The sequence below is a fragment of the Ochotona curzoniae genome, unplaced genomic scaffold, assembly GCF_017591425.1.
Source record: "Ochotona curzoniae isolate NIBS_2020 unplaced genomic scaffold, NIBS_Ocur_1.0 scaffold_4937, whole genome shotgun sequence".
In the NCBI taxonomy this organism is placed as follows: domain Eukaryota; kingdom Metazoa; phylum Chordata; class Mammalia; order Lagomorpha; family Ochotonidae; genus Ochotona; species Ochotona curzoniae.
Genome location: NW_024467126.1, coordinates 3,510,850 through 3,531,826, shown reverse-complemented (window position 1 = coordinate 3,531,826; position 20,977 = coordinate 3,510,850). Strand labels below are relative to the sequence as shown.

General features: G+C 62.1%; 1 protein-coding gene across 1 annotated transcript; it reads left to right on the top strand.

Moving 5' to 3' along the window:
- Window positions 1-687: 687 nt before the first annotated feature.
- Window positions 688-20,366, top strand: TESMIN (testis expressed metallothionein like protein). The gene is made up of 9 exons (XM_040971049.1): window positions 688-1,143; window positions 2,067-2,225; window positions 3,484-3,604; window positions 6,075-6,151; window positions 9,652-9,740; window positions 13,402-13,504; window positions 16,650-16,787; window positions 17,761-17,933; window positions 20,174-20,366. Exons 1-9 carry the CDS (start codon window positions 688-690, stop codon window positions 20,364-20,366), a joined length of 1,509 nt encoding a protein of 502 aa, XP_040826983.1.
- The last annotated feature ends 611 nt before the right edge of the window (window positions 20,367-20,977 follow it).

Sequence of the window (20,977 nt, the reverse complement as noted above, 5' to 3'; positions counted from 1 at the left end):
CCCCGGTCCTACTCACCCCCGCAGGCCCCGCCCACTCCCCGCGGGCCCACCCACCTCCAACACAGGCCCGCCCACTCCCCGCAGGCCCGCCCAATCCCCGCAGGCCCCGCCTACCTCCTAACAGGCCCCGTCCACCTCCCGCAGGCCCCGCCCCGGCCCTGCTCACCCCCGCAGGCCCCGCCCACTCCCCGCGGGCCCACCCACCTCCAACACAGGCCCGCTCACCTCCCACGCAGGCCCCGCCCACCTCCCACAGGCCCCACCCCGGTCCTGCTCACCCCCACAGGCTCCGCCCACCCAACGGTCCGGCCCCGTTGACCCTCCAGGCCTGCAGGGGCTGAGGCCGCCGGGGCGTCCGTCGGGGGTGGCCGTCCGTCGGGGGAGGCCGTCCGTCGGGGGAGGCCGTCCGCCGGGGCGTCCATCGGGAGAGGCCGTCCCTAGGAGAGAGGCCGTCCCTAGGAGAGGCCGCGGTCTGTGGCGGGAAAGGGACGAGGGGCCTGGGGAAGCGCAGGTGGACGGCGCGTCGTGGGCGACATGGCTGCCAGTCGCGTCCTTCACGGGCCACGCGACCCTGTCCGGTCACGGGCGCCATGACGGTCCCCGGCAGGCCCGTGGGGAGGCGCGCCCCTCCCCGGCCGGACGCCCCCTGACCTGTCCACCTGTTGCAGGAGCTCGGCCCCTGCGGCCATGGACGAGGCCCCGCTGCTGGGCGCGATGCCCGGCCCGGAGGAGGAGGTGGTGAGCGGCCTGTTCGGCGCCGACGGTCAGTTTGTGCCCGAGAACATGGCGCTGAAGCCCCCGGCGGCCATCAAACACGAGGAGGACGAGTTCCACGTGCTGAGGGACGCCTACCTGTGTGCGGCCGAGCCCCAGGGGCCGCTGCTGGGCGCCGACGGCCAGGCCAAGGTCAAGGTGGAGCTGCTGGTGGAGGAGCAGGCCGAGGAGCAGCTCCTCGCGGAGTACCCGGAGCTGCCCGAGCTGCACCCGCTGGAAGACGCCGCGCTGCCCGCAGCTCCCCAGGCGCACACCTACAACCTGCACTTCCTGTCCTCAGTGCTGGCCCCGCACCGCAGCCCGGCCGTGGTGCCCCTGGGTGCCTGGGCCAGGGATGGCGCCGCCCACCCTGGCGTGCGCGTGATTCCAGTAAGAGCCCCGCCGTGGGGGACAGGCCTGGGAGCCCCCTGCGCCCCTCGCTCCACTCTTGTTCCTGCCACCACCCCCCTCCGGGGCGTCTCCCCTGAGAGGGTCCCTGGGCTCCCGGCAGCCAGTCCCCTTCAGAAGCCCAGGGGCACCCGCCTGACCCGCACCCTCGTCCCCGAAGTGGGGGGCTAGATGGCACCTGCATCCCATTGCGTTGCTTTGATGAGTCTGGCACCTGGGTGCAGTGAGTCGCTGGAACCCGGCTCCGGAAGCCAGGGCTCTTCAGAAAGCGCCCTCTCCCAGCCGCTGCAGGCTGCAGACACCAGCAGCAGCTGCATCTCACCCGCGGGCACGGTGCCCGGGCGCCTGGCCCCTCCTCTGCCCTCTTCCCGGGAGCCTTAGCAGGGAGCCGGTTCAGAAGTGGAGCAGCCGGGACGCCAAGCTGCCCTTTGACGGGAGATGGGACGGGCAGGCCACGGCTTACCTCACCTACCACAACGCTGGCCCAAAGCCCGAATGAAAAGATATTTATTTTGGCGCAAACATAAATTCATACTTGAGACATTTTCCAAAAACTTTGTGGAAATGTTTATTTTGAACTTGCATGGACTTCAAATTTTTTGTACCAAAATTTGTTTCAAACTTTTATTTATTTTAAAAGGCAGAGCAGAAACTGACAGGTCTTCCACCCACCACTTCCCTCCCCAGAGCAGCTGGGGCAGCAGGCTGGCACTGAGTCCAGGTCTTCCATGTGGGGGTCACGGATCCAAGTGCACCCTGGCGTACGGTGGCACCGGGTCCTAGTGAGGGAGAGAGGCTCGGAGCGTGGGGCTGCTCCTTCCCGTGGTACTCGGGTCAGTTTGCGGGGGGCAGCTGCCAGAGCCAGCGTCCAGCGCGTGCTCACGAGGCCGCGGTGGCTCCTTTAGGTGGAGATAAAGGAGACAGGCGGTACTCCTGCCGGCGGCCACCCGGAGGAAGCACCCTTCCCGAGCCCTCTGCCCCAGGAGGCCTGCTGCAGGTTCCCGCCGTCCCAGGAGGCCGAGGATGCCACCAGCGCGGCCCGCAGGAAGGACTCCAGCCCCATGGTAATGGTGCAGGGAAACCGTGCTGGCTGCCGTCGTGTGGAGGGCTGGGCCCCCGGCATCACCAAGTGGGTGGATGGGTTCAGGCCTTGTCCCTGGGCGCAGCATCACAGCTAGGGCCTTTCACCTTTGCCCTTTGCCCTCTGGGGCTCTCTCCAGTGCTGGAGAACCACAGCCACAACAGATGGGACAGGTCTGTGTGTGCTGAGGAGACACAGGGGTCACCCCAGGCATGCAGAGCCCAGGGTCATAGGGACCTGAGCCCCGTGGGGGCGGGCTGGCGGGCTGTGGCTCTGACTTGGTCCTCCAGATGCAGGTCTGGGCCCCCGAGCGTGAGAGCCGAGCATCGGGGTGACCTGAAGCCTGACCCCAGGCGCGGTGCCTGCTACTGCAGTTGTCTCGGGGGGGGGGGGGGGGGGGGCTCTTCTGCTGGCTTTCCTTCATTGGAGTGTAAGCGTCCTGAGCCCGGAGACCGCGTCCTCTCTGGGAGACCACGTCCTCTCTGGGAGACCTCGGCGTGTTTGGGACAGGAGCCCGAGGCCTCTGTGGGCAGGGTGCTGTCGTCCTCCGCCCTGGAAGCTGGGACGAGGCAGAGCCCTCGGCTTGTCTCCATCGGACCCGCGTGGCTTGGCGGAGTCAGGCGCCCAGGGAGCTCCCTCCGTGTGCAGGCTTGTCCGGAGGGCTGCACAGGCTCCCCTGGCCGCAGAGAGGCCATTCCTCAGCAGAACTCGAATCGTGAAACGGGTGGAACCAGTCAAGTCCTGGGAAGTAGACATGTTTGTTAAAATTTTTTAGTTCTTAGAAATTGCAATTCTTAAATTCCTAAATTGTACGAATAAGACAAATGGATACTTTAAAAACATGTGTTAACGTGTGTGTGTGGTGGACAAGAATACAGTAAGATGGGACTATTTACGCACGTGTCCAGCTGCACAGTGGGTCCAGGGGACAGATTCGCCCAGGTCCCCGTGGAGAGGGGATGCGGACCATGGAGTGCAGGGCCGGGGCACGGGCAGCAAGCTGGGGCCCACAGCGAAGTGTCCGTGTCAGGCAGCGTTGGGGATGGGCCTCTGGGAGCCTGCCCTGCACCCCAGCGGGCTGTCGGCAGCCACGTCTGGGCCGGGCAGTTCAGAAAGCACGGAATGTAGACAGAAGTGCAGGCGCATCTGGACAACAGCCGGCTCCGGAGTAAGCTCACCTGGGGTCCCTTACCTGGGTCAGGTGCTCAAAATGACACGTGCCCCTCGTTTTCCTCTTGGAGGTGATCTGCCAGTTGAAAGGCGGGACGCAGGTGCTGTGCGTCGACAGCTGTGGCACGCGAGAGCTCAAGGCGCTTCCCCTGCTTCCTCAGTACCAGGAGCAAGGCAGCTACCTGCAGTCGGGTGAGTCGGCCGCACACACGGCAGCCTGCACGGGCTCACGTCTGTCAAGGTAATAAACAGGCAATTCTACCAGAGTCCTAACCCTCACAAACGAGCTAAGATTCATAGATGAATGCCGAATGCCTACATAGCTGCCTCCCCCGCAGGCCCTGCAGGTCAGTCCAGGGTCGAGAGGTCTGTGAGCGTGCTGGGAGGACTCACGCCAGCTCTGATTCCACAGCAGCGGTGCCCAAAGGTGCCCGGGTCAGCTGTAGTAGAGAATGGGGGCTGCGGGGCTGCACTGGAGAGATGGAAGCCTGCCCGTGGGGCTGTGCTGGAGACAGGAGGAACAGGGGGGCTGCCCGTGGGGCTGTGCTGGAGAGCGGTGGGCTGCTGTGGAGCTGACATACACCGTGTTTCCATGTTGGAAGTAAGAACTGTCATGGTCCCCATGAGTTTTTTTTTTTTTAAAGATTTATTTTATTCTTATTGGAAAGTTACATATACAGAGAGGAGAGACTGAGAGGAAGATCTTCTGGCTGGACCTGAGCCAATCCGAAGCCAGGAGCCTCTTCTGGGTCTCCCACGCGGGTGCAGGGTCCCAAAACTTTGGGCCGTCCTCGACTGCTTTCCCGGGCCACAGGCAGGGAGCTGGATGGGAAGCGGGGCTGCTGGGATTAGAACTGGAGCCCCTATGGGAGCCTGGGCGTGCAAGGAGAGGACCTTAACCACTGCGCCACCGCGCCGGGCCCTCCCCATGAGTTCTGAAACGCGATCAAGTGATTGATCTGAAATTCATTCTCTCAAGCTCCTTTTAGCGAGAAACACACAGCTCTGCTGAGACGCCCTGTGAGAGGTCCAAGTAACATTAAGTGATGTGATTGGCGATGCTTTGTGGAGTTGATGAGCAGGGCCCTTCCTCTGTGGGTGGCACACCTTCGTGTTCCTCTAAGTCGTTTCTGGTTAGACTTTCATTGTGGGCACTGACTGGCGTGAGATGCCATGCCTTTGGGAACCGGGCCAAGGAGAAGCAGCGTGCCTGCCCATCTCCGCACAACAGTGACTTCAAGCTGCTGGCTTTTGCCGGGAGGGAGTGTGCTGGGGACTGCCCACTGTGGCTTCCTGGGGCCCACCTCCCTTCCCTTGCCTCTGGGCGCCACGTGCCAGCGTGCCGGTGGCGCCTCCAGGTCCACAGAAGGGCAGGAGGGAGACGCACTCTCCATCACTCTTTCAGATGATGCCAAGTCCCTGTTTGTTACAGCATGCACATTTTATTTAAAGCTTATTATGTAAAAGGCCGTTCCAGCTGCTGGCTCACTCCCCAGATGGCTGCAATGCCTGGGGCTGGGACAGGCCACAGCCAGGACTGAGGAGCTTCCTGCAGGTCTCCCCATGGGCACAGGGGTCCCAGGCCTTGGGCCATCCTCTGCTGCTTTCTCAGACACATTAGCAGGGGGCTGGACCAGAAGAGCAGCCAGGACTTGAACTGATGCCCATCTGGAATGTTGGTGTCACAGAAGGTAGCTTCATGCACTCTACACAACACAGCCCTGCACCATGCACATTCTAAGCATAACCATAGAATAAATGCATCATTTGCCTTCGTCTGAATCTGCCAAAGTGTGTGTGGGCCAACGGCAGGCACTGTGGCCCTCCGGCACAGCTCCTCGGGCAGCCCCTCAGCCCCCATCTCTCCGGCACAGCCCCACGGGCAGCCCCTCAGCCCCCCATCTCTCTCCGGCACAGCCCACGGCAGCCCTCAGCCCCCATCTCTCCGGCACAGCCCCACGGGCAGCCCCCCCTTCCCCATCTCTCCAGCACAGCCCCACGGGCAGCCCCCCCCTTCCCCATCTCTCCGGCACAGCCCCACGGGCAGCCCCTCAGCCCCCATCTCTCTCCGGCACAGCCCCACGGGCAGCCCCTCAGCCCCCCATCTCTCCAGCACAGCCCCACGGGCAGCCCCTCAGCCCCCATCTCTCCAGCACAGCCCCTTCCCGGGCTGGCACAGGCCTGTGTTTGAGGAGTAAAACACACATTTCTCTTCCCGCTGAGGAGCCCGGAGGTCTGTGACACCCGAGGGCTCAGGAATGCCCAGCAGGTATGTGTGGACAAAGCCCCACAGCCTCATCAGTCCCTGCAGGAAGTACCTTGTACTGAGTAGCTGAATTTTACCCTAACAAGTTAGTCCCCACTCGAGGAAAAGCAGGCAGGTCAAGCACTCCTCGCAGTGCACTGAGTGAGCAGGGATACTCCGGGACAGCCGGCGGCTGTGTCCCCGAGCCCCCGGGCCGCCGGCACACAGCTCGGGGACACAGCAGGCCCACCTCAGGGCGGCCGAGTCAAGCAGCTTTATGGTATAAAGTAGCTTCACTGACCCAGAGTTTTATAGAACAAAGCCAGCAAGCTGAGCTTCCCGTGACCATGCCAGTCGCCTGCTCCGGGTGCAGAGCAAGCGTGTGCACGGCCAGCTCACCCCGCTGTCTCCTTGCAGACGTTCCTAAAGCGATGCCGGCTTCAGCAGGAAGATTCTTGCCAGTACCGGCGAAATTCAGTCTCATTCCACAGCAGGTGAGTCAGTCTAATGCAAAAGTACAACTGGGCATCGTGCGCTCTTGAAATCTCCCTTAGCGAAATATTCCGGACCCGCCATTGAAAACACAACAGTGAAACATCTAGCAAGTTCTGGACTCTTGCCCTCCCTTGTACACTGGGCAGCCCAGCCACTTCTTAGCTCTCTGACTGACCTGTTCCTTTGGTCTCCAGACCCGCAGCCGCCCGAGGTGCTGCCCAGGTGGAATCCAGAACATTCTGAGCTGCCACATTAGCACAAATACATTCTTCTGTCCAGTTGGGCTTTCTGATTCTTCCGTAGTGCACAGGAGTATTACCCAGAGGGCAGCCTCAGCTCCCCAGCGCGGTCCCTTGGCACCTACTCCTTGCCCCATGGCACTCTGGCGGCCCTGCGCTGCCCTGCCCTTGCCATGCCTGCCCTACCCTACCCTACCCTGCCTGGTCCTGCCCTGTGCAGCCCTGCACTGCCCTGCCAGGCCCTGCCCTGCCCTACCCTACCCTGCCCTGCCTTGCCCTGCCCTGCCCTGCCCTCCCTGCCCTGCCCTCCCTGCCCTGCCCTGCCCTGCCAGGCCCTGCCCTGCCCTGCCCTGCCAGGCCCTGCCCCGCCCCGCCCTGCCCTGCCCTGCCCTGCCAGGCCCTGCCCTGCCCTGCCCTGCCCGGCCCTGCTGCACTGGGAATGCAGCTGCATGGGAGAGTGCAGGTGTGCGTTGACCTGCCGTTTATATCTCTGAACGGACGGCACACAGCCTGGCACAGGCATGGTAGTGCCTCACGTGCAGGGGGTGGCCAGGGGAATGAGTGCTTGGGTGACACCAAGGGACAAGGAACCTGACAGCACGCCACCCCCCCATCCCACAGCCCACAGTGGGTGCAGCAGGCTGGCCACAGGCGATGTGCTCAGTGGGTGGTCATATTCCATGTGAGGAGAGCAGAGGAGGGGGCTGGGGACAAGCAGGGAAGGGCAGGTGTCCGTGTACACACAGCGGTCCCAGCTGCACGAGAGGTGACAGGCCAAGCACAGTCCGGAGCAACATGAGGGCATGGGCGGCGCAGGGAGGACACAGCCCACGCGCGGGCAGCAGCAGGCCCGGGGGACGGCCAGCTCAGGGTGGTGACAGAGCGCAAGGGAGGGTGGCAGCGAGTCCACGAGGGGCAGAGGCTCGCGGGTGTTCCTGTGCGGGAAGAGACAGAGGGGAGGGAGGCACGAGGGGAGAGCCGGTGAGGCTGCTGCCACACCATCTCAGTGAGCAGAGGGCAGTGGGCAGAGCTGCCCAGGCTGAGAGACTGAGGCACAGGGTGAGCGGGGACGGGGTGTGGGTGTGAGGGAGAGGAGTCCCGAGGGCCCTGGGACGTGGGTTCCCCCTGCGGAGATGGTGAGTGCCCCACAGATGGCCTTGGCCGCCCAGGGGAGACGTGGTGAGCCCCCTGAGGGCGCCCTGGGCAGCAGGGGTGAGGTGGGGTGGCTCAGGAGACAGCGTTCAAGGCCAGGAACAGGGGGTCGCTGGGGGAGGGAGTGCCAACAGGGCTGCAGGCGCAGAAGGGAATCGGCGCTTCCCTGGCGGCTGGCTGCGCAGGAGGGAAGAGGCGTCACACTGTGCAGTCAAGCCCTGTGAGCCCACTGTGCGCACCCGGCAGGAGGTCACTGCAGGGTCCCCAGGGCATCCTCGGTGCCCTCCACGCCACAGGCTGGCTGCCCGGCCAGCCCTGCCGTCCCAGGAGGACACCGGCCGCCCTCCCGCTCCCCTGCGCGCCACCACCAGGCCCCTGGGACCCAGCTTCCTGTCTATGTGCTCCCTGGCTCCTTGACTGGGTATGTCCTCACATTCAGCTTCCCTGCACACTGTGACCCCAAGAGATTGTCCCAGCAGGCCGTGGGCTGCGGGCCTGGAGACCCCGGAGCCCCCGGCCCCCCTGCCAGACCCCACTGCCTCCCTGCCAGACCCCGGCCCCCGGCCAGACCCCACTGCCTCCCTGCCAGACCCCACTGCCTCCAGTGCTTGGCGCCTCCCAACTGACCCACGTGGGACAGGCACCTGGGGCACTGGCGTCAGCAGGAGGGGGCGAGAAAGGCAGCACCCCACCCCCGCCTGGGATGCAGATCACCTACAGCGAACCCCGCCCTGTGCCCATGGCCCCAACACAGCCTGAGAGCCCCCCAGGGTTCCCCTTCTGCCCTCCCAGGTCGCCATGTGCCCTTGGCCCCAGCACAGCCTGAGAGCCCCCCGGGGTCCCCCTTCTGCCCTCCCAGGTCACCCTGTGCCCTTGGCCCCAGCACAGCCTGAGAGCCCCCCGGGGTCCCCCTTCTGCCCTCCCAGGTCGCCATGTGCCCTTGGCCCCAGCACAGCCTGAGAGCCCCCCGGGGTCCCCCTTCTGCCCTCCCAGGCCGCAGGGCACCGCGCAGGGAAGTCACGGGCTGCATCGAGTTGCCCCAAGAGAGACACGTGCAGTGGATCTGCAGCCCCGGCCTTTCCTCTGCTCTCCGTGGGGCGGAGTGAGCCAGGGCAGGGAATGGAATGTTACCTGCTCTATGCCAAGAATTGCCTGAACCCCAAAACTGGTGAAATGGTTTCTCCCAAAGAAAGCAGATCTCAGACAGGCACCTGGAGCCTGATCTGCCCGTCAGGTGTGTGGGTGACTGTGGGGGACAGCGTCGGTCACTTCTGAGCTCCGTTCTGCTCGGCCAGACCAGGGCTGGCATGTGGGGAGAAGCCCCTGGACCCCCACATTGCTCTGTGAGGGGTGTCTGACCTCCCACCGCGAGGCCTCAACGTCCTGCAGGACACACAGTTAATGTGGAGGTGAAATGGGGACAGGGAGAGGGTGAGGAGGCTGCGTGCTGTCAGAGGGACAGAGAGGGCTCGCTGAGCTGTGACTTCCCCAAGCCAGCTCGGCCTGTTGTGCCCGGCGGCTCACAGGAAGAGAGCCCAACAATGGCGCTTTGCCGCCATCCGCGTCTCTGAGCAGCCTCTGTGCGTCACGCCCACGAGAAAATGGACAAGAAATGAGAACTGGGCAGAGGGCAGGGATCATGCGTGACTGCCGTGGCTTTCCAGGCTGTGAAACGGCAAAAAGTGAGACTCGCAGTGGTGAGCTCTCATTGCTGTGCGTCACTCATGGTTAAAGAGCAGTTTCAGCTGCTACAAGTCGCTCACTGGAATTTCCAGATCAACGCTTCTAACAAGAATAGCTCCCTGGCCATTTCCACGGCCCGCCACCCGACAGCTGGGCGATGGGCACTCTGCTGCCCCTCACCTCCTCTGGGGCTGCGCTAGGGCAGCGTTCTCTTGCTCCGGGCATCCTGTGCCAGGTGGGCCTGCTGCGGCCGGGGCTGCAGAGCCTGGACAGGCGTGTGCAGAGTGGGACATGGCTGGAGCGGCTCGCGCTGCAAGCAGAGCGAGGAGAGAATCCTTCCTCCTCCCTGGGTGCAGGGCTGGCTGGCTGGCTAGAACCCAGAATACCTAAACTAACCTCACGCCCTTGCCTCTGACCTCGCCCAGGTTGACAACGGAGCCCTGCCAGCGGTGGTCAGCGGGTCTGCCTTCTCCAGCTCCACTCTCCCAGGACCCCCCAAAGGCGTCATGTCTGGGTAAGGACTTAGGGCCATCAACCGCCCCCCCGTTCATGTGCTCGGTTACGAGGGGTGGGCACAGCTGTGGCCTCTACAGGAAGTAGCTGCGCGCACGCCTTCCTGCCTTGTAAGATGCGTGTCACCTTGAGTCTGGCTGGTGGCAGCGTTAGCGTTCACGTGTGCCCGGTGCTGCTGGGAAGGCTGGCGTGTGTCTGTGGTCCGTGGCTGTGCCCAGGGAGTCAGGAGCCATGCTGGCTGGGCCATGTGATGGCACCTGGGTTCCAGCGGGGCTGACCTGCGGGTCTTTGCTCTCACCACTGTCACGAATACAGTGGCCAGCAGGCACACAGAGCGTGGCCTGTCACGAGTGGGCTGCCCATACACACTGCCTTCCCGCCCAGTAGGCCAGTGCTAGCGTGGGAGTGTATTCTGCAATTACACTTGGAGGCCGTGTGTGGGTGTGGCTGCTGTTACCTGGGACCTTGTCCTGTCGTTTTAAATTGTGTGTGTGCTTGCGACCCTGAAGCCACACTGGTTGCATCTGTTCATTAAATAGATTTGTACTGCTGGTGGTCTGGGCAGCCCGGTGCGGTCACTGCTCTCTGCAATGGATTGAATGGGTTTGTGCCTGCCCTCCTGAGCTGTTGGCCCACAGTGCCATGCGGGACCCAGGCCTGAACGGCCAGAGGGCAAGCGCCTGAGAAACTGCAAGCATGGCTTCTAGTGCTTTCCGGAGCTCCCCAGAGGGCACAGCTTCCCTCGGCCTGGACTGGGAAAGAGTTGTTTGGAAGGCAACAACAAACGGCTTTTAAGTGGATCCCGTGGTCGGATCCTAGGGTTCAGCTAACCTCTGTGTGCTGACCACAGGCGGGCAGTCGGTACACGTGTCCTGGGCCCCGTCCAGCTGTTGCCCTTTGTCTGGCTGCAGTGTGTGTCCACTCTGTTCTCAACTTGGGTCCCCCTGATGGAGTGAGACTCTACGGGGCCTCCTGTGTGCTGGGTCAGCAAGGAGGCAGCCTGCCATCGAATGTGGCTGTCACCGTTCCAGATGAAGCAGAAAGGACTTGGGAAACTCCCAGGGTCCCCTTTTTGCATTGTACCCACAAGAGACCTAGGATTTGTGACCCCCAAAGAAACTGTGTCTCCCTTGGGATGTGGGCCACCAGGTGACAGCGTGGCACTGCCCAGTGCCTCCCTGTGAGGCAGGGCAAGCTGGACCTGCAGGTGTCGGAAGCAAGGTAAGCCTGATGCGGGTACAGGTCAGCCTGGACTTCAGCTGAGTGGCAGAGCTGACCTGGTCACCATGCTGCCTCCTGGAAGATCATCTGACAGTGCCCTGGGCCAGCTCCCTCCCCGGCTTCTCCTCCCTCCCCACCCACTGTCAGGCCAGAGCGGCCCGCCCAGGTGGAGACTGCGCGGTGGAGGACCAGGTGGTAGGGCCTAGATGGACATGCCAAGCAGGGTTGGACTCCTGCGGATAGAAGACAAGCATCCCCAAGATGCGGGGCCAGGTGCATCCCCAAGACGCGGGGCCAGGTGCATCCCCAAGACGCGGGGCCAGGTGCACCTGGCCTTGCAAGGGAGCTGTCCCCTAGGAAGGGCTAACTGGCTGTATTACTTCTGAAGGGAAAGCTCTGCCATCCGCTCCCAAGCTTGGCCAGCAATCTGCCAGACCCTCCCATCAAGTTCTGGGGAGAATTTACCATTACTGGGCTGGGTGCGGTGGGGGCTGGTTATTGTGGGACAAGGGAGGGAGGCTCAGTGTGTGTCTCACGCTGGCTGGGGGAGAGGATCACTGTCCCCAGGGAAGGCAGGGCCGGGCTGGGCGCCTGAGGCTCTGCAGCCTTCCATCCCGGGCTTAACCAAGGACTGGCTGCCCTGAGGCTCCAGGTGAGAGCTGGCGGCCGCGAGGGAAGTGGCCCCTTGAACACCGCATAAAGGATGCTATCCTGCGAGTCCATTTACACACAGTCCTGTGACGTCGGGCATCTTAGTGGCTGTCAGCCCACTGCGATGCTGGTCACTCTGGAACTGGTCACCGCGCCTGTGTTCTGTCTGGAAAGGCCCCTGGTGGGTGTGTACCCCAGCACAGTCATCCTGGCGGACTCGAAGCCCACCTGGACCCTGTGCTGACACACACTGGGTCCTGGTGCCAGGCCCGTGGAGGAGTGGTGTCCTGTTCGCCATTAGCAGCCTCTGACTCCCCTCACCTGAGTCCTGCGTGGCGGCCTGGGGACACGTTCCTAGGGCACGTGTGTGCTAGTTTAGTGGGAGGTCTCCACTGGATAAAGGTCCAGAAGGCCATGGCAAAAGAGAAAAACTCATTACTGCGTTTTTACAAGGTCAAAGTGGTCCGCAGCCCTCAGGCACTCGGCCACAGTGATGACACTTGTCGCTGGGTACACCCCCTCCCTGTGCCACCTGCTGGAAACCCCCCACTGTGCCTGCGTGCACTTCCTTCAGTAAGTGTCCGCAGCGCTTCTGCCATGGTGGGAGAGGGGTTGCTGCTGCGCCCCCCAATGCAAGAGCTCTTAGCATGAGAAAAATCAGCCACAGATTTCAAGAAGTTGGGGCACCAAAACAGACTTTTCTTGTTATTGCATTTTTCCGCAAATGTCTGGAAGTCTCTTGCATGGCGGCTCAGCGATTGGGGTACCCCCGGTTCTTTGTCAGTGGTCCAACCATCCCCATCCTCAGCGGCTGTCAGGGAAGAGGTGAGGCCGCAGGACCAAGGCACGGGGTTTTATACAATTCAAGGAGTCAGGCAAGTTGTTACAACGTTTTGATTGGTTGTTACATGTTGTATGTCAGCAACACTTGCTTTCTCTTAGTTCTGAGAAACATGGTTTTTTTTTTTCTACATATTTATCAAGACACATTCTCTTCTTCTTTTTTTATCACTTTTACCATAACTTGGTTTTTATGACATGCTTACGTACGTTAGGGCTTTGTGGCAGGAGTGAGGCTGTGGTCAGCTTCATTGGATGGCCCAGGGGTGCTGAGGGAAAACAGTTCCCAGCAGGTGTTTCCAACCTCCACCTCCCACTGGGTGCTCTCCCAAAGTTCCGGAAGGCCGGGGACTGTGGCAGCTGTGGCATCTTCTGGGAAAATGTTCCAAACAACAGGAGCCTTGCTATGCTCTGCCAGTCACTGGAGAATGTCCTCATAGCTGATATGGCTGTGCTGCCATGGAGCGCTGGAGCTGCAGGAGGGCAAAGTGTGCCAGCCAGCTCCTAACTTGTGCAGGGTGCTCCTGGGCCCCACCGGGCCCTGCCTGGCCCTGCCTGGCCCTTTCTGGCCCTGCCTGGCCCTTCCTGGCCCTTTCTGGCCCCATCTGGCCCTTCCTGGTCCCACCTGGCCCTTCCTGGCCCTTCCTGGACATTCCTGGTCCTGCCTGGCCCTTCCTGGCCCTTCCTGGCCCCACCTGGCCCCGCCTGGCCCTTCCTGACCCTTCCTGGCCCCGCCTGGCCCCACCTGGACATTCCTGGCCCTTCCTGGTCCCGCCTGGCCCTTCCTAGCCCTTCCTGGCCCCGCCTGGCCCCACCTGGACATTCCTGGCCCTTCCTGGTCCCACCTGGCCCTTTCTAGCCCTTCCTGGTCCCTCCTGGCCCCGCCTGGCCCTTCCTGGGCCAGCCTGGGCCAGCCTGGGCCCCACCTCACCACACTCTTTCCTTTGCAGGTACTGTGACTGCTTTGCCAGTGGGGACTTTTGCAACAACTGCAGTTGCAATAATTGTTGCAACAATCTGCGCCATGAGCTGGAGAGGTTTAAAGCCATTAAGGTAACCTCTGGTCCTGAGCACATGCATTCTGAGTCATTCTGAAGTTCCTGAGATCCTAACGCTTGCCAGCGATTCCCAGTGTGTGCCTGAAGGGAGTGTGCCACACGTGGCCTGCCCCGACCGCACCGGAAGCTGCTCGGCGGAAGGTGCGGGAGTGGACGGCCATATCCCACAGTGGAGACGCAAGGGCTCCCAGGAGAAGGGAGGGGAAGTTAAGCCGGGTGTCGCCCTGCCCCAGGCACTTCCCGAGGGAGGTCGGGCATGGACTCGGGCATGAGGTGGAGATCTGGTGCCGTGGAGCGCAGCCGTGCTACGACCGACGGCCTTCGGGTTTCCTTCCATAATCTAACTCTCCTCTTGAATGACAGATGCACCAATTGCAAATGCGTTTCCAGTTCTGACGTGGTCCAGGATTGAAGGCCCGGGGCGCAGCCGAGCTTGGGGAGCTCTATCGGAGTTGGGGGCCAGGGTGCTGCTCTGTTATCGGCAGGGCCCAGTCTCCAACAGCCACTGGAGTCTGTGACTCAGCAAGTTAATTCTCCAAAGACGCTTGGAGTGTTCCTTACGGGGCTTTGTTCTTTTTTTAGATTTTTCTTATTTCTATTGGAAAGTCAGATTTACAGAGAGAAGGAGAGACAGAGAGGAAGATCTTCTGTCTGCTGGTTCACTCCCCAAGAGGTTGCAACGGCCGGAACTGAGCCGATCTGAAGCCAGGAGCCAGGAACTTCCTCCAGGTCTCCCACGCCGGTGCAGGGTCCCAAGGCTTTGGGCCGTCCTCGACTGCTTTCCCAGGACACAGGCAGGGAGCTGGATGGGAAGTGGAGCTGCCAGGATACAAACTAGTGCCCATATGGGATCCTGGTGCTTTCAGGGGAAGGATTAGCCAGTTGAGCCATCGCACTGTGCACCCCACCACACACACACACGCACGCACGCACACACACTGCGCACCCCACACACACACGCACGCACACACACTGCGCACCCCCCCACACACGCGCACACACACTGCGCACCCCCCACACACACACACGCACACACACTGCGCACCCACACACACACACGCACGCACACACACTGCGCACCCCCACACACACACACGCACGCACACACACTGCGCACCCCCACACACACACACGCACGCACACACACTGCGCACCCCCACACACGCACGCACGCGCGCACACACACTGCGCACCCCCACACACACGCACGCACACACACTGCGCACCCCCACACACGCACGCACGCGCGCACACACACTGCGCACCCCCACACACACGCACGCACACACACTGCGCACCCCCCCACACACACGCACGCATGCACGCACACACACTGCGCACCCCCCCACACACACGCACACACACTGCGCACCCCCCCACACATGCACGCACGCGCGCACACACACTGTGCACCCCACACACACACATGCACGCACGCACACACACTGCGCACCCCCCCACACACTGCGCACACACACTGCGCACCCCCACACACACGCGCGCGCACACACACTGCGCACCCCCACACACACACGCGCGCGCACACACACTGCGCACCCCCACACACACGCACGCACTGCGCACACACACACACTGCGCACACTCCCCCCACACACACACACGCACACAGCACCACACACACTGCGCGCACACACCCGCACCCACACACACGCGCACACACACTGCGCACCCCCACACACACACGCACGCGCACACACTGCGCACCCCCACACACACACGCACACACACTGCGCACCCCCACACACACACGCACTCGCACACACACTGCGCACCCCCACACACGCACACACACTGCGCACCCCCACACGCACGCACGCGCACTCAAGACTTGGACGAGGATATGCAGAGCGGGTTTTGTCATTGACAGACACCGTCTGTTTGGGACTATGATGAAGTGGTGCACATTGATGAAAAGACCCCACCATGTGAGTGGGCCTCACGCTGATCAGACAGCACTCGGGGCAGACACGAAGGGCACGCTGGGTGGGCACAGCCCCAGGGACCATAGGGCACACACAGGAGCCCCTGGGGCTGGACCATCCCCCAGCACGGCCTGGCTGCTGCCACCCAGGTGGGACAGGCTCCTCACACTGCCCCGGGCTGGACCTGTGTCACCTGGTAAGACCTCATATGACCCTGGCAGTGTGCCAGGGCTCTGGCCTCAGTGCTGGCACAGGTCCCCTCTGCTGGCCCCCGGCGGAGCAGCGAAGCAAGGCCTCCGTCACAGCGTCTGCGGTAAGAACTTTACGAGCCCAGGTCACTTTAATTCTAAAACACTTCTCTGTGTGTCCGTGAACGGACCGCAGGCCAGACTAAGGCTCAGGCACGTTGGGTGGGAGGGCCGGGCTCTGAAGGCAGCCTGCAGCCTGGCCGTCTGAACGCCACCCTCGGTGCCATCACCACACCCTGCCCCCGCCCATGCCCGTGTTTGCTCTTTGCGAGACGGCCGTGGCCGTGGCTGTGTCAAGCGCCCTGAATCCAGGAAGCCTCTTGGGTAGCTGCCTAGGATGCAATGTGTCCATCGGGCTCAGCCAGAGTGAGTCCAGCCCTGCTCCAAGGGAGGGCATCCATGGAGATATGGCTCTCCCCTCTGCTGCTCACCTCCTGTGTGATGGCAGGTGACTTTGGAACCCAGAAAAGAACAAGGTTTGGGGCCCAGCACCATAACCTAGCAGCTAAAGTCCTCACCTTGCATGACCAAGATCCCATATGGGCACTGGTTCTAATCCCAGTGGCCCTGCTTCCCATCCGGCTCCCTGCCTGTGGCCTAGGAAAGCAGTCAAGGACGGCCCAAAGCCTTGGGACCCTGCACCCGCGTGGGAGACTTGGAGGAAGAGCCTCCTGGCTCCTGGCTTTGGATTGGCTCAGCTCTGGCCATTGTGGTCACCTGGGGAGCGAATTCGCGGACAGAAGATCTTTCTTCTGTGACTCTCCTCCTCTCTGTATATCTGACTTTTCAATAAAAATAGTTTTTTTTTTATAAGAGCGAGGTTTAAAGGGCTCTGGCCACGATCCTGTGTAGAAACGACGTGGAACCAGCAGGAACATGTCCTCGGAGCCACGCGGGGACCGAGCCGAGATGCGCTGTGGTGGTCATGACCGATTCTTTCCTGTCGCAGGCGTGTCTCAATAGGAATCCAGAAGCTTTGCAGCCCCAAATCGGGAAAGGCAAGCTGGGAGACATCAGGCCTTGCCATAGCAAGGGCTGCCACTGCAAGTGGTCGGGCTGCCTCAAGAACTACTGCGAGTGCTACGAGGTCAGCGGGCGGGCCTGCGTCTGGTTAAGGCAGACAGCTGCTCAGCTTGGTCTGAACCGGCTGGCTTTGACCCAGCTGGGAATGCACTGTCCTCCCCACCCATCCTGTGTCCGGCAGAGGGCGCCCCTGCAGCCGCTGGGCCGCAGGCTGAGCCGGCCCTGAGTGAGGCGTGCCCCTTGCTCCCTGTCGCAGGCAGCGAGGGAAGGACAGTGCTGTCCCCAAGTCTGGCATCAGCTCAGAGCAGAAGCCCAGAGGTGCAGCCGCAGAGAGATGCCCGCCCCCGCTACCCACCCAGATGCAGCTCTCTGCTGGAGGAGAGGGGGCAGGGGCAGTGCCAAGAGGAAGCTGCAGCCATCGCGATGGGTGGTGCCCAGCCTGCCTGGGCAATGAGTTGGGCTAGGGACGAGCGGCCTCCGCCCTGCTCTCAGGGGCTACCCCCAGCTTCTTGACCAGGCTCTCCTTTCTTGTGTAAAGATGTTGTTATGACTTGGTTTGAAAAGCCAACAGCATGTTCCCATCAGCTGCCCGATGCCCCACCTGCTCACAGCGGCTGGGGCTAGCCTTGGCTGAGAGAGTCAGACCTGCATCTAGGTCTCCAGCATGCAAGGGCCCAGACACAGCCCGCTGCCCGCCCGGCTGTGGGGCCTGGACCAGGGCAGGGGCACAGCCCGCTGCCCGCCCGGCTGTGGGGCCTGGACCAGGGCAGGGGCACAGCCCGCTGCCCGCCCGGCTGTGGCGGTGGTCTGGACCCGATCCCACTGGAAAGTATACAGTGGAATGGACTGGCCTGGACCAGCCTCATGGCAGCTGGGCGTGCCTGTCCCAGACTTCCTTTTTCTTTGTTTATAAATTATAGATTTTACTTCTGTGCATATACATACAAGCAAGCATACGATTATTTCAGGCACCAGGAAGATTTTCCTCTCGTGGGTGTCTAGGGCACCCCTGCTTGACAAGTGTTTCCTGTGACCAGGCCAAGGTCATGTGCTCATCTGTTTGTAAATGCATTGGCTGCAAAAACTACGAAGAGAGCCCCGAACGGAAGACACTCCTGGGTATGCCACGTTGCGTGGAGGCTGGGGACGTGGAAGGCCACTGCTTGTCACCTGCCAAGTGTCCAGGCCCACCAGAATGCAGAAAAGAGAGGTGGGCAGGGGAGGTGGAGGCCGGCTGGGGGCTGCGTGCCACTCCCGGGGCGGGCAGGAGGGGTGCCCGCCGCAGAAACGGCCCTGGCTCTCTAGCCCCGCCAGGTTCCCACGTGGCCCTTGAGCTGCCCTGAGCCACCTTCCCTCCTGCAGCAGCCGGGGCAGGGAGGGGGTGATGCCCAGACGGAAGTCGCTGTGTGTGACTGTGGATGCCACAGCAGCTGCAGAGGGCTGTCCCCTGGAAGGCTTTCTGGGGTGTGTGTGTGCCTCAGATCCTATCCACTCACTCCCCAGATGCCAGTTCAGGAGCCAGGGACACCATCGCTGTGCCCGGTGGCCGGCAGGAGCCAGGGGCTTGCAGCATCGGCGCTGCCCCCAGGGTGTGCCTCGGCAGGAGCCGCAGCCATGGCCACAGCCAGAACGCGACCCCCACTGTCTGACAGCAGGCATGCGCAACATCCACCTCCCATTTATGCATTTTAAACACAGTGAGAACTGGTTGGTTATTTGAAAGGCAGAGTGACAGAGATCTCCCAGGCCATCAGTTCACTCCCCAGTGTCTTCAGCAGCTAGAGCTGAACCTGCCAACACCAGCAGCACAGAGTCCAGAGCCCAGAGCCAGGGGCCAGGGGCCTGGAGCCTGGAGCTCAGAGCCCGGAGCCAAGAACCTGGAGCCCAGAGCCAGGGCTAGAGGCCAGGGACCTGGAACCTGGAGCCCGGAGCCCAGAGCCAGGGCTCAGAGCCAGGGGCCAGGGGCCAGGGCCAGGGCTGCCTCAGGGTCTCCCCCATGGGTGCAGGATCTCCTGTGCTCAGAGCATCACGTGCCCCTTGCAGGCAGGCCTGCAGGAGCTGGGTAACAAGCACAGCAGCTAGGACTCTGCCCCAGGTTCTGCAGGATGGCGTGCGGGCACATCAAGCGGCTGCTTCACTTGCTGCCCCACATGGCCCGCCCCATTTCCTGGCGTGGGGGTGGTGTCACAATCCTGGGATTATACTTGCTCTGTGCACTGAAGGGCCCTTGATTCCAGTGTAATGGTGAAGGGCTGGCATCATTAACCAGCCAGCATCATGTCACCAACCCAAATCCACACTGCGTGCTGGGGGGACAGTGACCCCCTCGGCATCGTGTGCTTGAGGTCTCTGTCAGCACAGGTGCACTGACACCAGCCATATGCTGTCCTGGCACGCATGGGTGCTTCGACCGTGGCCGTGATGGCACCTGGGCATGGTCCACCTCCGACATAAGTAGCTTGTGATGGCCTCATAGACACAGCCAGCACTGGGCTCACGTTCTAGTCGTGTATGTGAGTATGTGTCTGTGTGTGAGACTAGGAGTGTGTAAGGATGTGTGTGAGTGTGGAATGTGTGTGTCTACAGATTGTGTATGTGTGGCGGTGTGTGGATGTGCCTGTGTGACTGTTCTCTATATAAAGATGTGTTTGCGTGTGTCTGAGTGTGTGAGAGCACGTGTGTGAGTGTAAACATGTGAGCATTGCGTGTGTGAGCATGTGGGTGGGCATGTGTGTCCGCGTGTGTGCGTGTAAACACGTGTGAGCATGTGGGTGGGCATGTGTGTCCGCGTGTGTGAGCATGTGGGTGGGCATGTGTGTCCACGTGTGTGAGCATGTGGGTGGGCATGTGTGTCCGCGTGTGTGAGCATGTGGGTGGGCATGTGTGTCCACGTGTGTGAGCATGTGGGTGGGTATGTGTGTCCATGTGTGTGAGCATGTGGGTGGGCATGTGTGTCCGCGTGTGTGAGCATGTGCGTGTGTTTCAGAGTTCCCCCGCTGACCGCCTCTTGGTCCTGCCTGGCTCAGCCACAGCTGCCCCTCGGCCTGGCCGGGCCAGAGCTCAGGGACTGGCAGGACCGAGGGGGGCTGCCGCCCCAACCGCTCACACTTCCCCAGACCTGGGCTGCACAGCCCTCTGCGGGACGGATTCCCAACCCTTCAGCCCCACAGGCCATAGCCCAGCGCCCTCGGGGCTGGCCGCTGGCTGATCCCAGGTCAGGACTGTGCTGGGGGGGGGCGAGAGGCCAAGACAGACCCCTGGCTCCCGCTGCCTGGGCCGCCGGGGTGGCCACACTGGCAGGCCACACCGAGTGACCCCCTGAAAGGAGCCCGTCCTAGACTTCTTGAACTTGAGCCACCTGCACCTGCCTCGGGAGGTGGTGAGGGGGCTGAGGGGGACAGGGGCTCGTGGAGGGCTGCAAGCCTGCCCTGAGCCGCCCCGCGCCCACAGGCAGCCCGCATCCTGCATCTCGTGGGAGGTGGTGGAGGCCACATGCGCCTGCCTGCTGGCCCAGGGCGAGGAGGCCGAGAAGGAGCAGCGCCCCCAGGGCTTGGCGGAGCAGCTCATCCTGGAGGAGTTCGGGAGGTGCTTGTCGCAGATCCTGCACATCGAGTTCAAGTCCAAGGGGCTGAACGTGGAGTGAGTGCACACGGCCGGGTGTGCCCGCCGGCCAGCTCGCCTGGGGACCCCGCAGCAGGCCAGTTTAGACCCCGCAGCAGGCCAGTTTAGACCCACGGCAGGCCAGCTTGCCAAGGTTTTCCAGGGGGACACAGGGCCGGTATGCAGCCCCCACAGAAGCTTGCAAACAAACCTCTTCCCCGCTCCCGTGCCTGGGGGGCTGAGGGCCTGGGGGTCGGGGGGCAGGATGCCAGCACTGCCTGCCCAGGCCCTGTGCACCGCATGGGGGAGGGGCTGCCCGCCTAATGACCTCAGCTGCCTTTCTGGTTTTTGTTTGCTGTTTTTGAAATTATTTAGAAATAAGTCCTCCAGCTGGGCTGTTAGGTTCAACATAGCACCCCTCAAGGCCTGCCCAGTGCCTGCCTGTCACCAGGCCATGGGGCACCGGCTGGCACCGGCTGGCACGGGCAGCGTTTGGAATTGCGGGACTGAAGTTTTGTTTCATTTTTTTATGTGATTGTATTTGAATTGTGGAAAAATACTGTCACCCCGTTCACTTCATTACTGTTATACTATTATCATTATCGCTTGTAAAATGCAGAAACAGTGGGTAAAGGCGGTTTTCAAGTTTTGCCT